Source organism: Orbicella franksi, chromosome 6 (assembly GCF_964199315.1).
Source record: "Orbicella franksi chromosome 6, jaOrbFran1.1, whole genome shotgun sequence".
NCBI classification, from domain to species: domain Eukaryota; kingdom Metazoa; phylum Cnidaria; class Anthozoa; order Scleractinia; family Merulinidae; genus Orbicella; species Orbicella franksi.
Window position 1 is genome coordinate 31,731,276 of NC_138150.1, and position 18,374 is coordinate 31,749,649.

General features: G+C 38.9%; 1 protein-coding gene and 1 long non-coding RNA gene across 3 annotated transcripts in view; one reads left to right on the forward strand and one right to left on the reverse strand.

Moving 5' to 3' along the window:
- LOC145488980 (atrial natriuretic peptide receptor 1-like) overlaps window positions 1-17,844 on the reverse strand; it is a 41,677-nt gene extending 23,833 nt beyond the window's left edge. The window contains exons 1-2 of one of the 2 annotated variants that reach the window (XM_081467856.1): window positions 17,210-17,844; window positions 1,484-2,472 (exon numbers count right to left, since the gene is read on the reverse strand). In XM_081467856.1, the coding sequence (XP_081323982.1) occupies window positions 1,484-1,882 (399 nt within the window). In that variant the 5' untranslated portion in view covers window positions 1,883-2,472; window positions 17,210-17,844. Of the gene's footprint in view, window positions 1-1,483; window positions 2,473-5,908; window positions 6,919-17,209 lie in introns of those variants that run through there. The other variant, XM_081467855.1, reaches the window with a different exon arrangement.
- Window positions 1-18,374, forward strand: part of LOC145488988 (uncharacterized) — a 145,802-nt gene that overhangs the window by 79,448 nt on the left and 47,980 nt on the right. The gene's annotated exons all lie outside the window — the stretch shown is intronic.

The window sequence follows — 18,374 nt, forward strand, 5'->3', positions numbered from 1 at the left end:
CTGATCAATACTGATTCAAGTGAAGTGGACAGTAAATGACAATAACGTTATGACCAATACAGATAGATATTGACTAATCTTAGCTGTAAATGTCATAACATGAAATATGAACCATATATGATATGGCAGTGAAAAGCGATAAATATAAACTTGCTGAATCATTACATGGTGTTATTGATCACAAAATATGGTCAGAGCAGAACTGAAATATTCATGTGGTTCAAATTGAGAGTAATGTGAAACCAGGAATGTCATGTTAGCAATGTATTCACAGTGAAGACATTTTCCTTTCCTTTCAGTCAGTGTGTGTACTTGTTTTTGTTTATCCATGGCTTTCTGTTTGTTTGTTTATTTGTTGTTTCTTTTAAAAAGATCCAGTGGCTTTCTCCCTAGCTAAAAAAAAGAAACAATATCATTTTCAAATGCCAAAATGATAAAATCTCATTTGGAAGATACAAGAACCCATGCCAGACAGATAACTTAAGTTAAGTGTACACTTGTATGGCTCTGGCCTATAAGCAAAATAAGCCTTATCCGCGAAGAGGAAAAGAGTTTCGAATTTAGCCAGAGCAATACACATAGTATCACAAATTACAATAAACAGACCGTTTATGCCACGCGACGTAAGTAAATTATTGAATTCCACTCCAGTAATGTTTAGAAACAGAAATTATAAGCAATCTAAGGCACAAGGCCACTCTCGAACAGCGTGAGAAATGATAACAGCAGGAATCTTGTGCGAAAGCAATATTGACAGATGGAAAACCTTTTAAAACCTTATTGTCAAATAGAAAGTAAGTAATACATATATTTGCACAAATGACAACAAAATGCACTTTCGCTCGAATACGTATAAGCTTTAGTTCGAATGTCAATCAAAGCCACAAAATATAATCCTGCAGGCAGAAACAGCAGTTGAAATGATAATTGCACTCACGCAAATCTTAAGCAACACACAGGAAGCTTTGGAGAAGGTAATCAGGAAAGATCTCATGTCACAATGATTGGCAATAGTTTTCCTTCAGCGAAGTTTAGTTAACTCGTTTAATACGCATATCTTAAATATTTATCGTAATGCCAGCTAATCGAATAAACGCACAACTCGAGTGAAGTTTTACCGTGCGTCCAGACGGATCAACAAAGCTTCAAAGTAGCTTGGAGATCGAAAATCATATCAAACGATGTAATGAAATATTCAAGAAGCCGAGACGAACAAAAACTGAGCAATTAGCAATGTTTTGAATATAAACGTCTAGCACTGCGCCATGGCAGCTGGCAAAATGTAAATCACTTCCAAACTGACTTCAAGCCAACAAACTGATCAATTTCTGTTTGTCGACAACTGAAGACCAAAATCATTACAACTGATTTCTCTTGAAAAGCCAGCATTAAATAAGACAAGTAATCATAAAAGGCACAAAAGATATAATGAACAATTTATATCAAAAACTATGCCCAAAATGAGAGAGGAGAGCATACTCACAAATGAAATCATGGATATGTTAAAAGCTGCCGCGTTCCTTGCCGCTGTGTGACAATTGCATCCCGGTCCTATGAAAGCTTGTACTCCAGAATTAATTTGATTTAACTGCTCGTGGACAGCAATCAGTTCGTTGCATTTTGTGTCTTCCCATACAAATGTAACATTGTAGTCAGCCAAAAGCGTTGGGTCCGCGTTTAATCTTTCCACTGCAATTGTCATCGCTGCGGCAAAATTCTCTCCCTTGTTGAAGTTGTCCGAGAAATGCGGCACCACAGTTGAATACGGTATCAGAAGGCCTAACTTGTACTCGCGTTTTTCCGCCAAAGCTAAGTAGTTTATCATTAAAGAAAAAACAATAAGTACTGCAGTGGACGCCATAATACTTGTCAACACACTCATATACTGCCTGGTATTGCACGGGTTTGGAAGCGAGTGCGGCTAAACGAGGACCATCGCAGATGGAATCGCCAAACGATACATTAAGCGTATAATCTAATGTTTTGACCCGTCGATGAAACGCTCAATAACCCGTCGAGCTATTATTCCCTTCCAAATGATCGATTGCTAGCCCAAGGTCGAGTCTTTTGCCACGTTCCAAGCACAGATTCTTTTGTAAATGCGATGTTTACCACCAGTTCAAGACACAACAACATGGACGAGCAGCGACGCAAGCGGTGTGGTCCCGGCCGAAGTTTGGCAAATCATATCTTCCCTTTTCCGTATTTCCATATTTCAGAGTGGCGCTGCTGTTCGAAAGGGCGGCGTAGAACTATCTGATTGACTTGTCAGAGAGTTACGGTTCACTGTCTGTGTCAGGCGTTCAGGCTCATTTGAAAGGCATCCAGGTTGTAGAAACTCATGAATAATACAAACTTGGCTTCGCTAGGTACGCTGCTAGCTAGCAACAAGACAACGAGGGCTGCCAATTTTCTCCAGCTATACAGCTTTGGGACACCAACAGCATCGAAACAAGGTAAAGTTCCTGCTACCTAAAGAAAGAAAAAGTACGGCCGCATTAAAGCAAACGGACAAGTTAAGATGAGTTGAAACCTGTCAATACCCGAATCCCTTGGGAGCCGAAACGATGGACACTTCGTTACGTAAACACCAAGAAACAAAGAAACGAGATTACACTTGGACTTGAAAATTTGCGAGCGAAATGCCGTCAAAATCCGGTCAAAAGCGGCAAAAATAACAGTTTGTTTTTCTTAAAAAACATACCATTTTCTTTCATAAAGAATTCACTGGTTCGATTACGCAATGCAAATCTGATCAACCCCTTAACAGACCAAACAGGACAACCTATAACCCATGTCTGCAGGATTCGTATCATTTCCTAAACTAATAATCTTGAGTGTCGAGGTCAGGGGAAAAATATTTTCTTCCTTACACCTTTTTTTAGCTTCATTCGCGAAGAAAATGTTGTTTCCGCTTTAAAAATTTCATGTATTTTTTTTACCTTTTTTCCCCACAGCGAGAGCCTTTGAAGTCCACGGGACTGCGAAATTTTTCCGCGTGAACAACCGCAATCGTCTCGCGTTTTTTTTTTTTTTTTTTTTGAAGCAGACGAAAACATACGACTAATTTTTTGCCATTAACCCAGGGAAAACGCTTATGTGAGCTAGTGAAATCCAATTATCACTGTAATCGAGCGAAAGAAAGGAAGAAAAAGGACCTATTTAAATGAAATTCTCTAAAATACACGAATTCTTAAAACCATTGTGCTCGGGGTATGTTTTCCACAGCGGGAAACACTAAACAGAGAAGACTAAAGTTTCCATATTTTAAATTAATATGATTTCCTGTGAACCCGTATTTCACTATTATATTTTATATACTCATAAAAATTCTAAATTTAACTTGACCTTTTGGTCTGTCGATGAAAGTTCCATCAATGAGGAAAAAACGAAATGCAAATTTGCAATTGTCCGATTTTCTAAGATCTGACGTCTCGCAATTTCCTTTCTTTCCTGTAGGTGCTTATATCTTCAAGATAATGGGCACAAAGTAATGATTTAAAGTTATTAAGGTGAACAGAATATATTAGCACTGCACAGTGTTTATTAATAATACTATGGCGAGTAGAACTTCCAGAATTTTTCACCTTTGAGATGACTGATGGGGGCGGCCTCAACCGAAGCTCTCTCGAACACGGTGTTCTCCCACGATCAGCTCTCGGTTACTGTAAAAAGCGCTGACGGTAACTTAAAAAGTAATTTGTACAGACCACCCGGGTAGCTCGTTTTCGGTCAGCGAAATCTCCATAGGTTTCTTTGCCGACCAACTTGAGGCTGGATTCGAATGGTGCCTGTTAGAGGTTTACAACACGGAGTCCCGGCAAAATTCACTACCTTACTTATCCTGTTGTGACGAGTATTAATTTTTTTGTTACGTGTTGTAAATCACTGAGAAACTCACGAGATGGTTTCTAGTGCGATGCTTGATCTTTCATTGTTCAATGTGTGGTCCTGTTTATATAGCCAGTGAAGTTAGGCTTTTTAATAAAGGTGATCGACAAACAAAGCTTTTTCAAATCGCGCTTACTTGGTTTCAGTCAATTCGGCGTAAAAAGCTAACTAGCGGCAAGATTAGTTAAGAAACAAATTGTACACGGGACCACAGTGCTACGAAAACATCGTTGAAACTTGTACATCACTATTTTGCGGAGACGCACTATATTTAGTCCTTGCGGCCCGTGGGCAAATGTGACATTAAAATGCTCGGGATGAACTACTTTAAACGCTTTTCTGGCTGGTAAACTAGTAAATCTCCGTTGATGAATAAATTGCTCTCTTACAGTCCAGTTTCTTTGCGTAAAATTCGTTAAAACGTTAACCCTTGACCGTTCATCATCTGGTGAAACGCAAGTCTGAGCTACAAATCACAGACGAACGAAAAACATTTATTAAACTTTCGTTTTCTACTCAAGAGGACTCCGTTGCCTTTCACAGCCGCCTTCCAGGCCATCGATCAAGTGTTCTTTCATTCAAGGTCGATCAAGAGAGTCATTTCAATATTTCTCCAGCTTGTACGAATTGGATTTGAAACTGAATCTATGACGCCCTTTTGCCGGCATTTCAGATGACCATGTCTTGCTATGACAGAAGCCAAGTTGTAACTAATTGTGGTTTCTTGTAATTTTGGCAACTACTGGGAAAGAAAAAACTCATTGCCGATTTAAAGAACAAAGGCGCTAGAACATTGAAACACAGTGGGTAGCGAAATTACAGTTGCCAAAATACAGTCCAACGACTCCGTGCGCGCAAAGTCCTCGCAAACTTCACTCATAACATCAATCAGTTTGTATCTATTTTCGATGTTGTTTCCAGCATTTCTATTCAATCAGCGGCTTCCCAAATAGCCGCGCGAAACAAAATAAAAATTACTGTTTAGAACTTATTTTCTATATATACGCCATGCATGATCCACAAAAAGAAACGTATTTGATGCCAATTGGTTACAGAACGAAAACGCCGGCTCTCACAAAAGCGAAATTTATTAACGAGAACATAGATCTGAATCAAAACCCTTAACCGAGACGCTTTTTCATTAAGATATAGCAATATTCCGAAGCGATAATAAATCATAGCGACCTGTAATTCAACCCTTGAATTTAGATGTGATAAACATTTCAGTGATAAAATACGATCTTAATTTGATGCAACAGACTCAGGCATAATTTGCATTTTCGTTTTTCACATGTCAGAAGAAAATCAACATTTTGAAGTACTTTTTTGACAAATAAAAGAGACCGGCCTTTCAATCTTGCTTTACCGGCGGTCAAGGGGACGATCATGTCGCTGAAAATGCAAGAAGTTTATAATTTTAACCCGGAAGAATTAAAATGAAAATACCCCGAAATTCAAATGTAAAGACGGCGCGTTGAAAGATTTTAGGAATACACTTAACGTAATAAACAAGTTCCGATCAGTTTTTCCTCCCAGCATTAAGTTGGAGTGCGTCTAAAACCACATGAAAATCTCCTTTTTTTTCTTCAAAGCATCTCTGGACTCGATCAATTCGTTCGCTCAGGCGCTTGATTTCAGACCCGGAGGAAGAAAGTAGCGTCAAAGGTAGCCGAATCTGGATTGTTACTCACTTCGAGTTACTTTATGCGTAACATTTGACAAACATTACGCACTCTGGACAGATGGACATCACTGATACAGCCATTTTCGAATGTTAGGCAAAATCGGAGAACGAATCGCGGATATCAAAACATCATTACTAAAAGGCGAACGATCGGTTGGTCTTGAAAACTACTCTCTTCTCTATTAGAAATTCTTAAATAAGCGGCTGCCAATTTCTTTTCGACAGCAATTGTGAGAAACAAGATTTAAAACTGTACGCACTTTGTGAGGTAATTGAAAGTGTAACTTTTCACAGACAGCGAGCCCGAAGTTGTTACTAAATCCGAATCCTCACCTGGTATGGCTTCGCCGCTGGCAATGAAATTCGATGGAGCGGCGCGGAAGAAGCCGTGAAGATTACAAAGAACAGCGTTCGATTATGCCGCGTTCTTGTATAGTGCTGCTGTGTTTCCTAGTACCCGAAGGTCGGCACGGATGAGATCAATATATAATTACCTGTTGTCTGGAACATCTGCCTGCAGCATTCGATCGATCGGCACTGGTTTGTACGCCACATGAATTTACATTATAACAGTGCGCGCGACTTTGCCTCTGGTTCACTGGCGTAATCTAATTTAACGATTACGGCCAATTAAAGAGCGATTCATGCTGTCATGATTGACAACTGTCAATTATCATCCCGCTCTGGGTTGCACGAAGAACTGTAAGCTACATGGTACACTAGTTTGTACAGTATCAACGTTTCGTACAAGTGGTAAAATTTGCTTTTTGGAAGGATAAAATTTTTGCTGTGTGTTATCTCCTTTCCGATCTCGACCATCCTATGATTAGAATTGTACAAAGGAGATGAAAGTTTCGTGGGTCGTAGCGCGTACAATAACAATCAGCAAATAAATTAACAAGCTTTGCATTGATTCGCTGATTTGCTTATTCTTTTTTAACAACTGCGAGTTTAGATAACAACAGTCATCGAGTTCATTAACACACTCTATACTGTCGGTAGAAACAGTCAAACTTTAAACACACAACGCCGCTCGCATCTCTACGAAAGCAGTTTTCCCCCGAATTGTGCTACACGCAGTGATATTTCTCAGTCCTGCGTTTTATTCCAAACCAGTAAACTAATTGTCGATTGATGTCTTACAAACTAATTTAAGTGTTTCATAAGTATTAGACACGATTCACGCTGCGCGTAAAATGTAAACTTTCTAACATCAATGATAATGTGTTCAGCCGCACAGACGGTTTGTAACAGCTGAGAACAGAAAACTAAACTGGCTGAAGACCGTACAAAGGGAGACAATAGTGACTTTGTAATGTTTGCTCTTCAGTTAGAAAAGACTTCAGATGGTTAAATATTAAAACCAGTTGGTAGTCTGCCATTCCAAACACGAAATAAACACGCGTATACGGTATTCACAGTTGGTTTATAAGTAACCTGCGACCAGACGAGCTCTTTTTCGAAAAATTTCGCCTGATAACACGATTATCTTGCAAGTAAAGCAATAGCTAACTCTCAACGGTATCTATAAGCGTGTAAGACGAAATACTGTACAGGTCGTTCACTGGCGTTTAGAATTAATAATTGATCGTTTACAAAAATTTGGGACACTGTTATAACATATAAACATCCGACACGCCGCGCCGACAAATATTCCCAGCCTGCATGTTTCATGGAAGATATATTTGGAAGAAAATTTTCCTTCCATTTTTTTTGCTACGCGGAACGGTAATTCCGGTATTTTGGTGGATGACCGATGATGCATTTTATAAGAATTTCTTCATTGATATAGCATTGATATATTGATATATATATTGAAACGTTCTTGACCGAAGAAATCGCCAGTTTGAATCAAACTCGTTCGAGAAAACTTTTACAGGTATGCCCTTGGAGTAATTTGCGCGATTTCTGCGGTTCGTCTGAATTTTGTAAAGAAAAAAACTGCAAAATCGTTAGTCAATTGCTCTGTTAATTCGATCACTGACTTGTGAAGCCAAAGTACGTGGTTCTAAGAACCTTGCGTTCCTCAGAGTTTCCAATGTATTCCGGCGTGTCTAGGATGAATAAATCAGTGAATTCTATGGATACACGGACTGTTTTCCTGCCAATGATATAAACTGGACAAGCGAATAAAAAGGCGCCCACTAAATTTGAATCAAATTTCAATTTCGCTTCGCGAAGTGCAAAGCAAATAAATTTTGTAGAAATTGCAGCAACTGAAATATGGAAATGTCAGATCTGTTGTTATCGTGATGAGAAATTTATTTTGGATTATTTTTTTAAATCTCGCGCACCATTACTGCAACTCGTCATGTGACGCAATATACTCCAACCAAATTAAGCATGTACCGATGTTATTCAGATTTCGATGCGTTTTGTGTTACGTTTATTGGGATCCGAAATCGTTAGTGACCGAATACAGCATGCTTAGCATCCATTAAGGTGACAATATTAAGGGCTGATATACGTTTTAAACCAATCAGGAGCGGTGCATTTGGATTTTCAGTTTTGCGGTTTTTCGGTTTTTCATGCCAAAAAACTTTGCTTTTGTTGTTCATTGCGGCTGCGGTTTTTTTTTGTTTTTTAGCATTTGGTTTTCGGTTTTCGCCAAAAATACTAGCGGGCTTTCGGATTTGGTATCCGATGTGGTTTTCGGTTTTTCCGCCTCCACTGATCTCGAATAGCCACCAAACGCAGAAGTTGTACCGGTTAGCTTCCTAGGTTCAATCGCATGTTAGCCGCGCCAAGTTACAAGTTACATGATTGCAATTCTATAGAGGACTTTTGTGCAAATTTTCCTGAACTAGGCTCCATTGCCAACCACTTTTCGAAAAATGAGCTCGCAAAGACTGGGGCAGAAATAAAGCCTATAATTTAAACCAGCAGATATGATGGTTTCAGCCAAGTCCACAGCATCCACAAATACTGTGATGAAATTATTGTAGTATGCTTCATTTGTCACCATTATATCGGACCAATTAGTGTTTTGATAACTTGGGTATAAAAATTTATTGGTTTTGACGGTTTTGTATGCAGTTCTGCGGTTTTGGATGATTTTTTAACGGTTTTGCTGTTTCTAATAGACCCCAATGCCCCGCTCAAACAGGAGTAACTACGACTGGTTAATTCCACGAGTTTCCCGCACTTGACGCTAGTCACATGTTCATGGTTTGACCTCTGTCTGATTGTAGTGGCTTAGTAAGCTATAGTACACATTTTAGTACATCCCATATCGGTACTGTCGTATTTTTTTTTTTTTTTAGCGAATCTTGCTGTATTTTTGCGCGAGCAAGTGGCACGAGTCAAATTATAAATTACAAGTAAAAACATATATAGACAGTAGCCTCCATTCGACGCGAAAATATGCTGGGACATTTGTCCGCGGACATTATCTGTCCCGAGAAACGGACAGTTTTAGCTCGAGGAAAACTGTGTGCTTTGAGGAACCGATAATGTCCATGGACAAATATCCGTGCATGTTTTGCTCCAAAAGGAGGCTATTGTGTTTATTATCCTTCAAATACTTTTCGCAACACGCGCGGTTTTGAAAATTGGGAAATATCGTTCGGATATTCCCCCGTTTTAGCTGGGGCATATACATAATTATATTCACGTGGATTATAAGTAGCGTTACTTCACACTAAAATGGCCAATAAGATATCCTTAGCTCTTGCCGCGGGCGACAAAAACATGTTTCATTAACCGGTCTCCTAGAGTACGAAAATAGATCATGAGATATTTAAGAATTATTCCACGAGCGCCCGTTGGATATGAGATGGTAGATAATCAACGAGGCGGTAGCATTGAGTTGGCCATAATTATCTCATATCCAACAAGCGCGAGTGGAATAATTATTTTATTAAAAACTGTCCCGAAAATATAAACAAAACTTAATTAAAATAATAATAAATACGCTCTAAAAATTCACGCGTACGCTAATCCTATTTGTAGAGTATGGTATAATGACTCATATACCATGATGGCTAAGCCAATGAAAACCTTGAATTTCGTTATCCTATGACGGATCCAGTTTTTAATCACTTTATTTACTGTATTCGTCAGAAGCGTTATTTGCACTTCACTTGGAAGAGTGTTGTATATAATGAATGCCAATAATTGTTCATTCGACTGTTGGGATGCCCATTTTATCACGACAGCTTAGAAAAAGTCTTGATTCTAAAAGGATCTTCCAGGTTTATACCAAGATTATACTGATAAGGGTGTGGAATTTAAATTACATGACAACTGATCTCGAAGACTAAACAAGGCAGTGAAAGGAAGGAAGAGCCAACATATCTGATGTTTAAGATATGAATATATGAACGACATAGAAATTAAATAAGACGATATGGAAAAATGAAATATAGACATAACAGCGCTAAAAACTTGAATGTATTAGCCTGTGCTGTTTCTCGGTTGCACTGTGAAGGTTATTTCACTCGTTTCGCATCAGTGTCGGAAAGACTAGGCAATGATCCGCACCAAAATGCTTTCGTTTGAAAACACACTCTCTGTTTCGATTATTGACGCATTTTCGCCTATACCGTGTACATTACGACCATGGAAAACGTTCATCGTTTTCATAAAAAAAATGCTTACAAAAGATAACGCTGTCCATGATGGAGGCGTTGAAAAACGGAGTCCCATCGTATAATGTGTACCGCGAAAATGGGGCCTTTCGTCACAGCGAGAACAACGTTGATTAAAAAATGACTTTGCATTTACCTGCGAATTTCGCAATACTCTAAAGTCATTTACTTTGTTTCTTTTTGTCAAGACTGTCGAAACTGAATACGAAACACAACGTAAAATTCGAAATCTAAATTGGTTCGTGTTCTCCACGCAACGCGGAAATTGGTCATTTCACATTGTGGTTTGACATTCGAGGACGGCAAAGAAATGTACGAAGAATTATAACGCACGTGTACAGCCTCACGTTGCTCATTATATAAACATTTTGTTTTAGCGACGTTCCCGTTGACGTTGCCGTTGTAGTTTTCTTAGTCCCTAATGATGGTTGTGGCGCTTTTTCATATCAAGCGTACTCGCGGCGGGTATGGCGCTTGGAAACCGTCAGTGTGGACGCGAAGCTTTTGATGCGTTTTCGGTGTGAAAACGCATCAATGTTGACGGGTACTAAGAGCTACCTTATAATTAAGCTCATAAATAGCCTCAGCTATTTGTGTTTGGCAGCACAACAATATATTACAGCACCTAAGGGTGCCGCGATACCTTGAATTTCTAAACAACAGTGAATTCGAAGGGCTATCGGCGCTTCAGTCTTCGATAAAATTTGGAAGAAATCCAGCTTTTCATCCAGTTAAAATCTACGTTTATTAACGACCGAGGTGCTTTGTGCAATTATTCAAGTGAAGCCAGCGTTTTAATGATGTACGGCTCTCAGAACAGCTAAAACGGCTCACGACTTAAGGAGTCCTTTTAGTCAATACACGCTGTCGTCAATATTTTTAGTTTTGAAGACACAGCTTTCTGATCAAACTTACAGGTAACACATACCACCATTGAATATATTCACAAAGAGAGAAAAGAAAAAAAATTGTTCACTTACGGTTGGCGATTACCACTTTTTTTTTCGACCCTTGCAATTTTCGTGATCACAACTACAGAAATTAACTTGTTCCTGTTTATAGCAGTTTCTTAGTTCTTTCTGCTTATGCATGAATTTACGTGGTGTCCAATCTTTGTCAGTAATCGTTTTAAATTGAATTAAGAAAACAATGCATGATCCATTTTCAAAGACACCAATTTATTAGGAGTCCGGACTCTCCCGGGGCGACAGGCTTCAATGTGGTAATCTAAATGCTGGTCTTGCCTTCTTTGAAAAGCAGCTAAACACCTACAAAAAAACCTTGTTGGCGTTCTTAAAACGCCGCTACTTCAACATGAAGCTAATTTCGATCATTTAAATGCCAGTCCATAAATAATTTGTCACAGGGAGGTGTCATGCTAAAGGAAAATATTTCGTAGCTCTACTATACCACCCACAGATGGCAAAACTTTTGAATAACATTGGTTTTTTTTTCCATGGATTGTTTTCTTTTCAGCACAACATGCATCCCAGATCCACATAAACGTTTTGATATGAGTGGATGTTGTAGAAACACAAATTCAAAGAACACAATACAAGTTACAGTATTCCCTACATCTTTTGCGATCCTTTTGTAACTTAAAACTGCGTTAAGGGGCTTAATTGTAGCGGCCACATCAAGCCTACTATAATTTTAGAGAGCCATTTAAATGGAAAACCTGTTTTAATTTATGGTAAATTTATGGGACAGTTATTTATTCTAATTTTTACGCCTTCATGCAAAGCAAGACTACAGCGACCAAAATACCTCATAACGGTGAGTACTAACTCCGTTCAAAACAACAAAAACTTCAGCTGCTTATGTTTTTGTCACGTTTGCAAGTGCCCTATTTTGACTATCTACGAAAAATAAACCCAGATATCAAATTATTAAAGGCGCTTTACAACCAAGTTACTATGGCAATTAAACTTGTACTTAAGTGTGACGCAATAAGTTGCAATCTGGGGAAGGAAAACAAGTAAGGGGGAAGTTCTAGCTGGTGATAAATGAAGTTTCTTTCTGCCCTTAAGGCAAACACAAGGCAGATCAGCCTCTTCAAGCAATTAATTCACTCTTCCCTAACAGCGCTGATCAAGATATACATTCTTCTTAAACTATCAAAACGGAGACAGGCATGCATGCATCTAAAGTTCGATTTTTACGTACGACGCAAGAAAAGACTAAGCGCAACGGTGAGTTCATGTGTGAGGGGTAGCGTAAGCATACATAAGAAACATACGTACGTAAGCGAAGTATTTTTCACCTTTGGTCAAAAATACAGAAACTTCTGTTGTGCGCATAAAAACACCTTTATGAGATTGATAAAGGAGCATTATCCTGGTTCACACGGGCGACGCAACAATACTTGCCCGTTAAACGTGTAAATCGGACTTTAAGGCGGGTTTACACCAGTTTACACCGCAACGCAGTCAAGACTTATTTATTATCTAAGGCCTTTTGTTGAGATTTTAAGGCTAGTTTTTAAGTCTATGATAGGATTTTAGGTTTAATAGGTCAATTTCGATATTGAAATTTTAACTTGGCTCCGAGGCTTAGGGAAATAAAACAAAAGAAATCACATCGAGGATGAGGGATGAATAATTAATTTCTTTTGTTTTATTCCCCTAAGCCTCGGAGCCAAGTTGAAATTTTTGCCTATTTTTAGTCTGTAGAATTTCATATGCTAACTGTAATACGCCTTTGATTATTTTCATAGAAAAAGGTTTTCTTTTCTACGGTTTTGTTCTTAATTTCAAATAATGGTGACCTTATTAATAAAACTTTCTCCATTATAATCAGAAATGTCGCAGCTCTAGTAAGCTTGTAATTCTCTTCATTGTTAGCAGCTGTTATTGTTTTAGGGCTAGGGGCATTGTTTCTGTTGTTTGTTCTATTGTTCTCTCAAAGGGTAGCAAGCCATTCATGTGAGATCTCACGACAGCTGCCTACATCACCCATAGTGCTTAGCTACCATGTTTTTCCCAGAGACACATTATAAACAGCATGTCCACAGTACATAGTCAGTTTACATTCATATTATTAAGCTGCCATCATATCATGGTTCCTGTGAAAGTGATTATGAAATAGAAAACATTCTCCGTGTCTCAGTATCGAGTAACCGCAGTGAAGTTGCAGAAACACAGTGGAAGTTGGGAGAAAGAAAAATCTCCTGTGCAATCACAAGTAAGCCACAGGCAAATGCTTCCACATCTTTTTCGAGTTTTCCCAAACTTAGTGTAAAGAGAGTTTCTATTACTCGATAGCAACATGGAGAAAATGGTTTCTATTTCTCTTTGAAAAAGAAAAAACCGGAAGGAAAAGAAAGTAACTCGTTATAACTCGATTATCAAAACGTAAATTCTCTTTGCTCGCGCCATCATTAAGTCAACTGCTTGTACTAATTTTGTGTCTCACTATCGAGTTAGAGAAGGTAACGCCGTTCAGCGTGCACTTTCAGGGTGTTTCTAATATATAACTTACTAAGGTAGCAAAACGGGGAAGATTGATACGAATCGAAAGTGAACCACGAAGGACCCGGTCTTCATTTTGGAATAATTCACTGATACCGCGTTAGACTCTTCCAGGAGTTCAGTTGGAGCGCAGCGCGAAAAATGGCGCGTAAAAAAATAGGGGAGAAGTGCGGCGCGGTAAGGTGCCCTTCGAACCAAGCCTCTCTCTCCTTGATTTCGCTCGGCCATTTTTACGCGCTGTGCCCCAATTTACTGAACGCCTGAGAGAAGCTCTGATACCACGCATGCTCTTTTGACACATGTCGTGAGGTTCAAATTGTTTGGATAAGGAAGGTGTCAACAAAGAACGCGATGTGAATTTAATTGACACTCTTACAACATCTGCAGAAATTAAACAAAACCGTGTTTATGATATGGTCACGCGAACATTCCAGCTTAAAATCTTAGTTTGACAAGTTTTGAAATCGATAATTTTCATAAGTCTCAACGTCTTACAATGATCCTGAAGACTAAAATTAATCCTAAGCCTAAGACAAGGGGAGGTTTAGGGATTAATAAATTTCTCGTGAGCTGTAGTTTAAAATGTTTTGATTTGCCGTCTAGACAAAACGGAATCTTGGATGAATGAATGAAAAATTCATTGAACTTAAGTCAAAACGTTCAATGATTTTATCAAATACGATTTGATCTCGGCCTCTGTCTGTTTAGCCATCAGAGCTGTCTGTCGCATTTTCCATCGTTAAGTGCTGTTCCGTCCATTTAATTTATTATTAGCCATTTTCCGCGAGCCGTAAATCAAAAAACAAATTAGGCTCGGAAAGCAATCTCATAACTTCAGAGAGAAAAAGGGGCGGTTTTAATTCTTTTTAGTGAGCTGTATTAATAATGCGTTGAAATGTAATGATAAAAAAAATAATAAATCCTAGAAAAATGGTTGGAATTATGCAAAGACACTGAGGCACCACCGACTCAAAGTCATGTGGTTTTATAAGCTAGCTAGCTGTTATCGACACCACGTCGCATGCCGCTTTCAATTTGCGCGGTTTTTTTTTTTTTTTTGGAAAAATCGGAAACCGAGTTCTTGTTCGGGCCCCGTCAGTCGCCTAACAATATTCAACTGTCCGAGAAAAAGCTTAATCTCGGTTTTGCACCAAACCCATAAACTTTCTGTAGTGCTAGGTAGCTCTGTACAGCAGTAACACGCTGGATATATTACAGCTAATACAACATCTCTGTGGTCGGCCGGCGTAACGAGTAACCCGGGAGTGAACATCCAGTCTCTAAAGACACCGACTAAATAAAGAAGTTCCGCTTTTCACAAAAGAACAGATTATGAAATCTTCATATTTACCCCGGAGCAAAATGTCACGGGACTTGAAATTTAGACCATAACTTCTGAAGTCAGAGATCTGGCACTGCAAGACTGAGGACAATTCTTTATCGCATCTTAATTTCAGGAAAACAAAGATTAAATCATTACTATTCCTGCCGTACAAACTAATTGTTAAAAAATTGAGAAACACCGAATCCTGGGTACAATTATAAATTTTCACTGTGATACGAGACATTAGCTTATCTGGAGGACATTTCAATGTTGTGGTCGTCAAAAGCCAATTTTGATATTCACGAGAAAACGTTTTTGTACCAGCAAGCTTGCATTGCTAAAACCATTGAATCACTTAGGATGATTAAAACATCAAACGTAAGCTTTACGATTACAAAACGGAATTATAAAACAGCCCCAAATAATCACTACAATCCAAGGTTGGAGAGCTGTTAACTTTGGAAATCACTGGCAAGTAAAATCGATTACCTTCAACCGGCTTTTTTCCCTGTCCCGTGGAATGGAAGTAAATTAATGCATCGCATATAGCTGTTCATCGAAATAAACTGTTATGTTAATAATGTAAAAAATGCATGAAACGTTGAGTAAATAATCTGTTCCACGTTAACCATGATGCACAAAACAAACTAAAATAAATCTTACTTAATCCTCAAAGTGTTACCGACTACATGCTCGGTGAGAGAAGTCACGTGAGGTGACGTCACGGAAGCCGGATAAAGAGATGTCGATCCATTCAAAAGTAAGAGCTGGAAAGCAATAGAGTTTGTTTCAAAAACGAGTTGTAAACATTTCTGCCTCTTTGTTCTGCGATATACACGAAATGTGGACGTCTAATAATCGCATGGCGGTCTACGTTCATTTGACCAGCGGTCGAGAAGGTGCCTTCGTTCTAATCTTATCACGTTAAATCCCTGGGACAGATTTTGAGGGGAGGGGGGAATGAATTGGGTGGCTAGCCACCCCCATTTTGAAGAAGCAAAAACTATAAAAAATTAAAAGATTGTGAATGTTATGGCGGAAATAAAGGCAAACACTCTGGACGTCTACCTGATTGTAATTTCTACTTGCTTGTATTTCTGATATAACAGTTTTATAATACGGTCTCAATTCTCAAGTTGCGACATTTGTGGGACATGCCCCATTGATTCTGCAATGCCAAGGTACCAGTCACCCCCCCCCCTCCCCCTGCGCCCTCCCCCTTTAAAAATCCTGGCTGAATCCTCTTACTCAGCTTGCTTGGCAACCTCTCTTTTGACCATGCCTATCCAAATTTTCAGCCATTTTTCTTTTATTATTTGAGGAAGTGTTTAAGACTTCCAACAATAGCCGGTTCCTGTTTATGTTGTACAGTTGTAGATTGACACGTGCTCACAACTGGCAAAGTCTATGTCACTGTTACAAATAAAACGCTGATGTCAACCTGACATACATTTGTCGGTTCTTTCAACTCTTTTTGTCGCTATGGACAGCTCGTTGCTTGCATGCTGTCACCGGGCCGACCATTTTTGCATTCAATCGGCAAATTTTGAGCAATTTCTTTAGTTTTATTTCCGCGCGAAAACGTGGGTAAAGGTACGTTGAAATCCGGAAAATTACGCGACACCAGTCAGGATTATTAGTCCTTAATTAGATATAAATTCTGCAAATGCATGACGGCAACTCTGTAGGAAAACGCTTCTATTAATAACCTGACTTAGGCCAGGGGGGACCAGCTGGTAAAATGTCACAAAATTCTTGTCTTGTCTTGCCTGTCGCCGTTCTTCAAGCGAATGTCAGTTACTTCCTCAATCTCTTAATTAGTAAGATCACTTTGGTCTTCCGCTATAACAGCTGAAAGAATTGTCCTCGACCCTGGCCGAAAATGAACAGATCGCTTTTAATTTTTGAGATCGAAATACCAAACTGTACTCTTTAGTTTGCGTTCTTTACAAACACAGCATCTGGTGATTTCATGTTGTGGTCTTGTTGTGGTAATCTGCCATGCAGAATGAATAACGCACGTGCAACACTGAGCAACGACAGCGTCGTTCTCTTCTCGATCGACGACCAAACAACAAAAGTAGAACTCCTTGCACCTGAATCTGACAGATATTAGAAAAGACGTACGTCTTTCTTCCCAAATAGAAAACTAACGTAACATGATATTCTGTTTTACTGCTACGTGCAGAAAGTGGAACATCCGATTGAGTACTCTGAATTTACCTTTTTGTCTATAAGTACAAACCCTTACCTGTTATTAACAAAGAGGAGAGAATGACAATAAAAACTGGCAAAACTGTTGAAAAAGCTTCAATCCTTCATGAAGAAATTGCTGATGGTCGAAGTTCCCGCCATCAAGAAAGCAGGCGAGAAACAGATGAGCAGCTCAACTCAAACACTGACGTTGAACTGCAAGTGGTCTGGGATCGAGATTGACATTGATGACGTGTTCATGGCCAGCGCCAGTCGCTTCACCTATTCATGTTGTGTATACAGCTTAATGCGTGCCATGGGCTAAAGTGTGTGTACTTTACGTTTAGAGTGGGAAAGAGAATGAAATCCATTTTGCCAGCTTATGTGAACAGAGGGCGTTCACGGTTCGTCATTGACACTGTTTCGAGTTCTCCTGACTCGCCGCGCCTTCTTCAAACCTTGATCTATACGCGCTTCTTTCAATTTAACTGAAAACCTGTAAGTTCAGTTTTAAAACGACTGGACATATATATTGGTGCATTGCCATCTATGGCTGAAAGCACAGTCAAGCTATTTTTCTCTGAATCACGTTCTTTTATTGACCGAGAAAGCGATATATTTAATTGAGCAAAGCTCAAAATCTCCCTGCGTTTAAAAACTACCAAAGTCCACCCGCACGAAATAAGATTACAGTTGACATTGCATAAAAGGGTTTCATGTGTACTCAAACGTAAATTACGGGCAATGTCATGGCAGCAAGGTTAGCCGAGAAAAAGACAGAATATAAAATTCTGATGAATTAAAATTAAAATGCAATTTCACTCACTTACTTGCGTATAGACCAGGAATGGAAAAACTAAATATCACATCTCCTGAAGCTTTTTGTCACAAACTTGCCAAATGTCGATCCTGCATGGTCGAAGCGAAGATAATTTAGTTTTAGCGAGAATGATTGCGTGTGTAATCCAATGACGACCTAATCGAACCCAATGTGAGCACTCTCTTAGAATACAAATACAACTCTAGACGAATAAATCTTGTATTGGGTTTCATTTTAATTTGAAATGTATATTACCTACGAAAAAGCTATTTTTATCAGCTTTGATTATCTTTAGCACACACGTACATTGAACGACGAAACAAAACGGCTCCCAAATTTCAATGAATAGAAAAGTTTTCCTTTTTTTAAATTAAAAATCAGTCTTCTCCTGAAGGGGTCAATA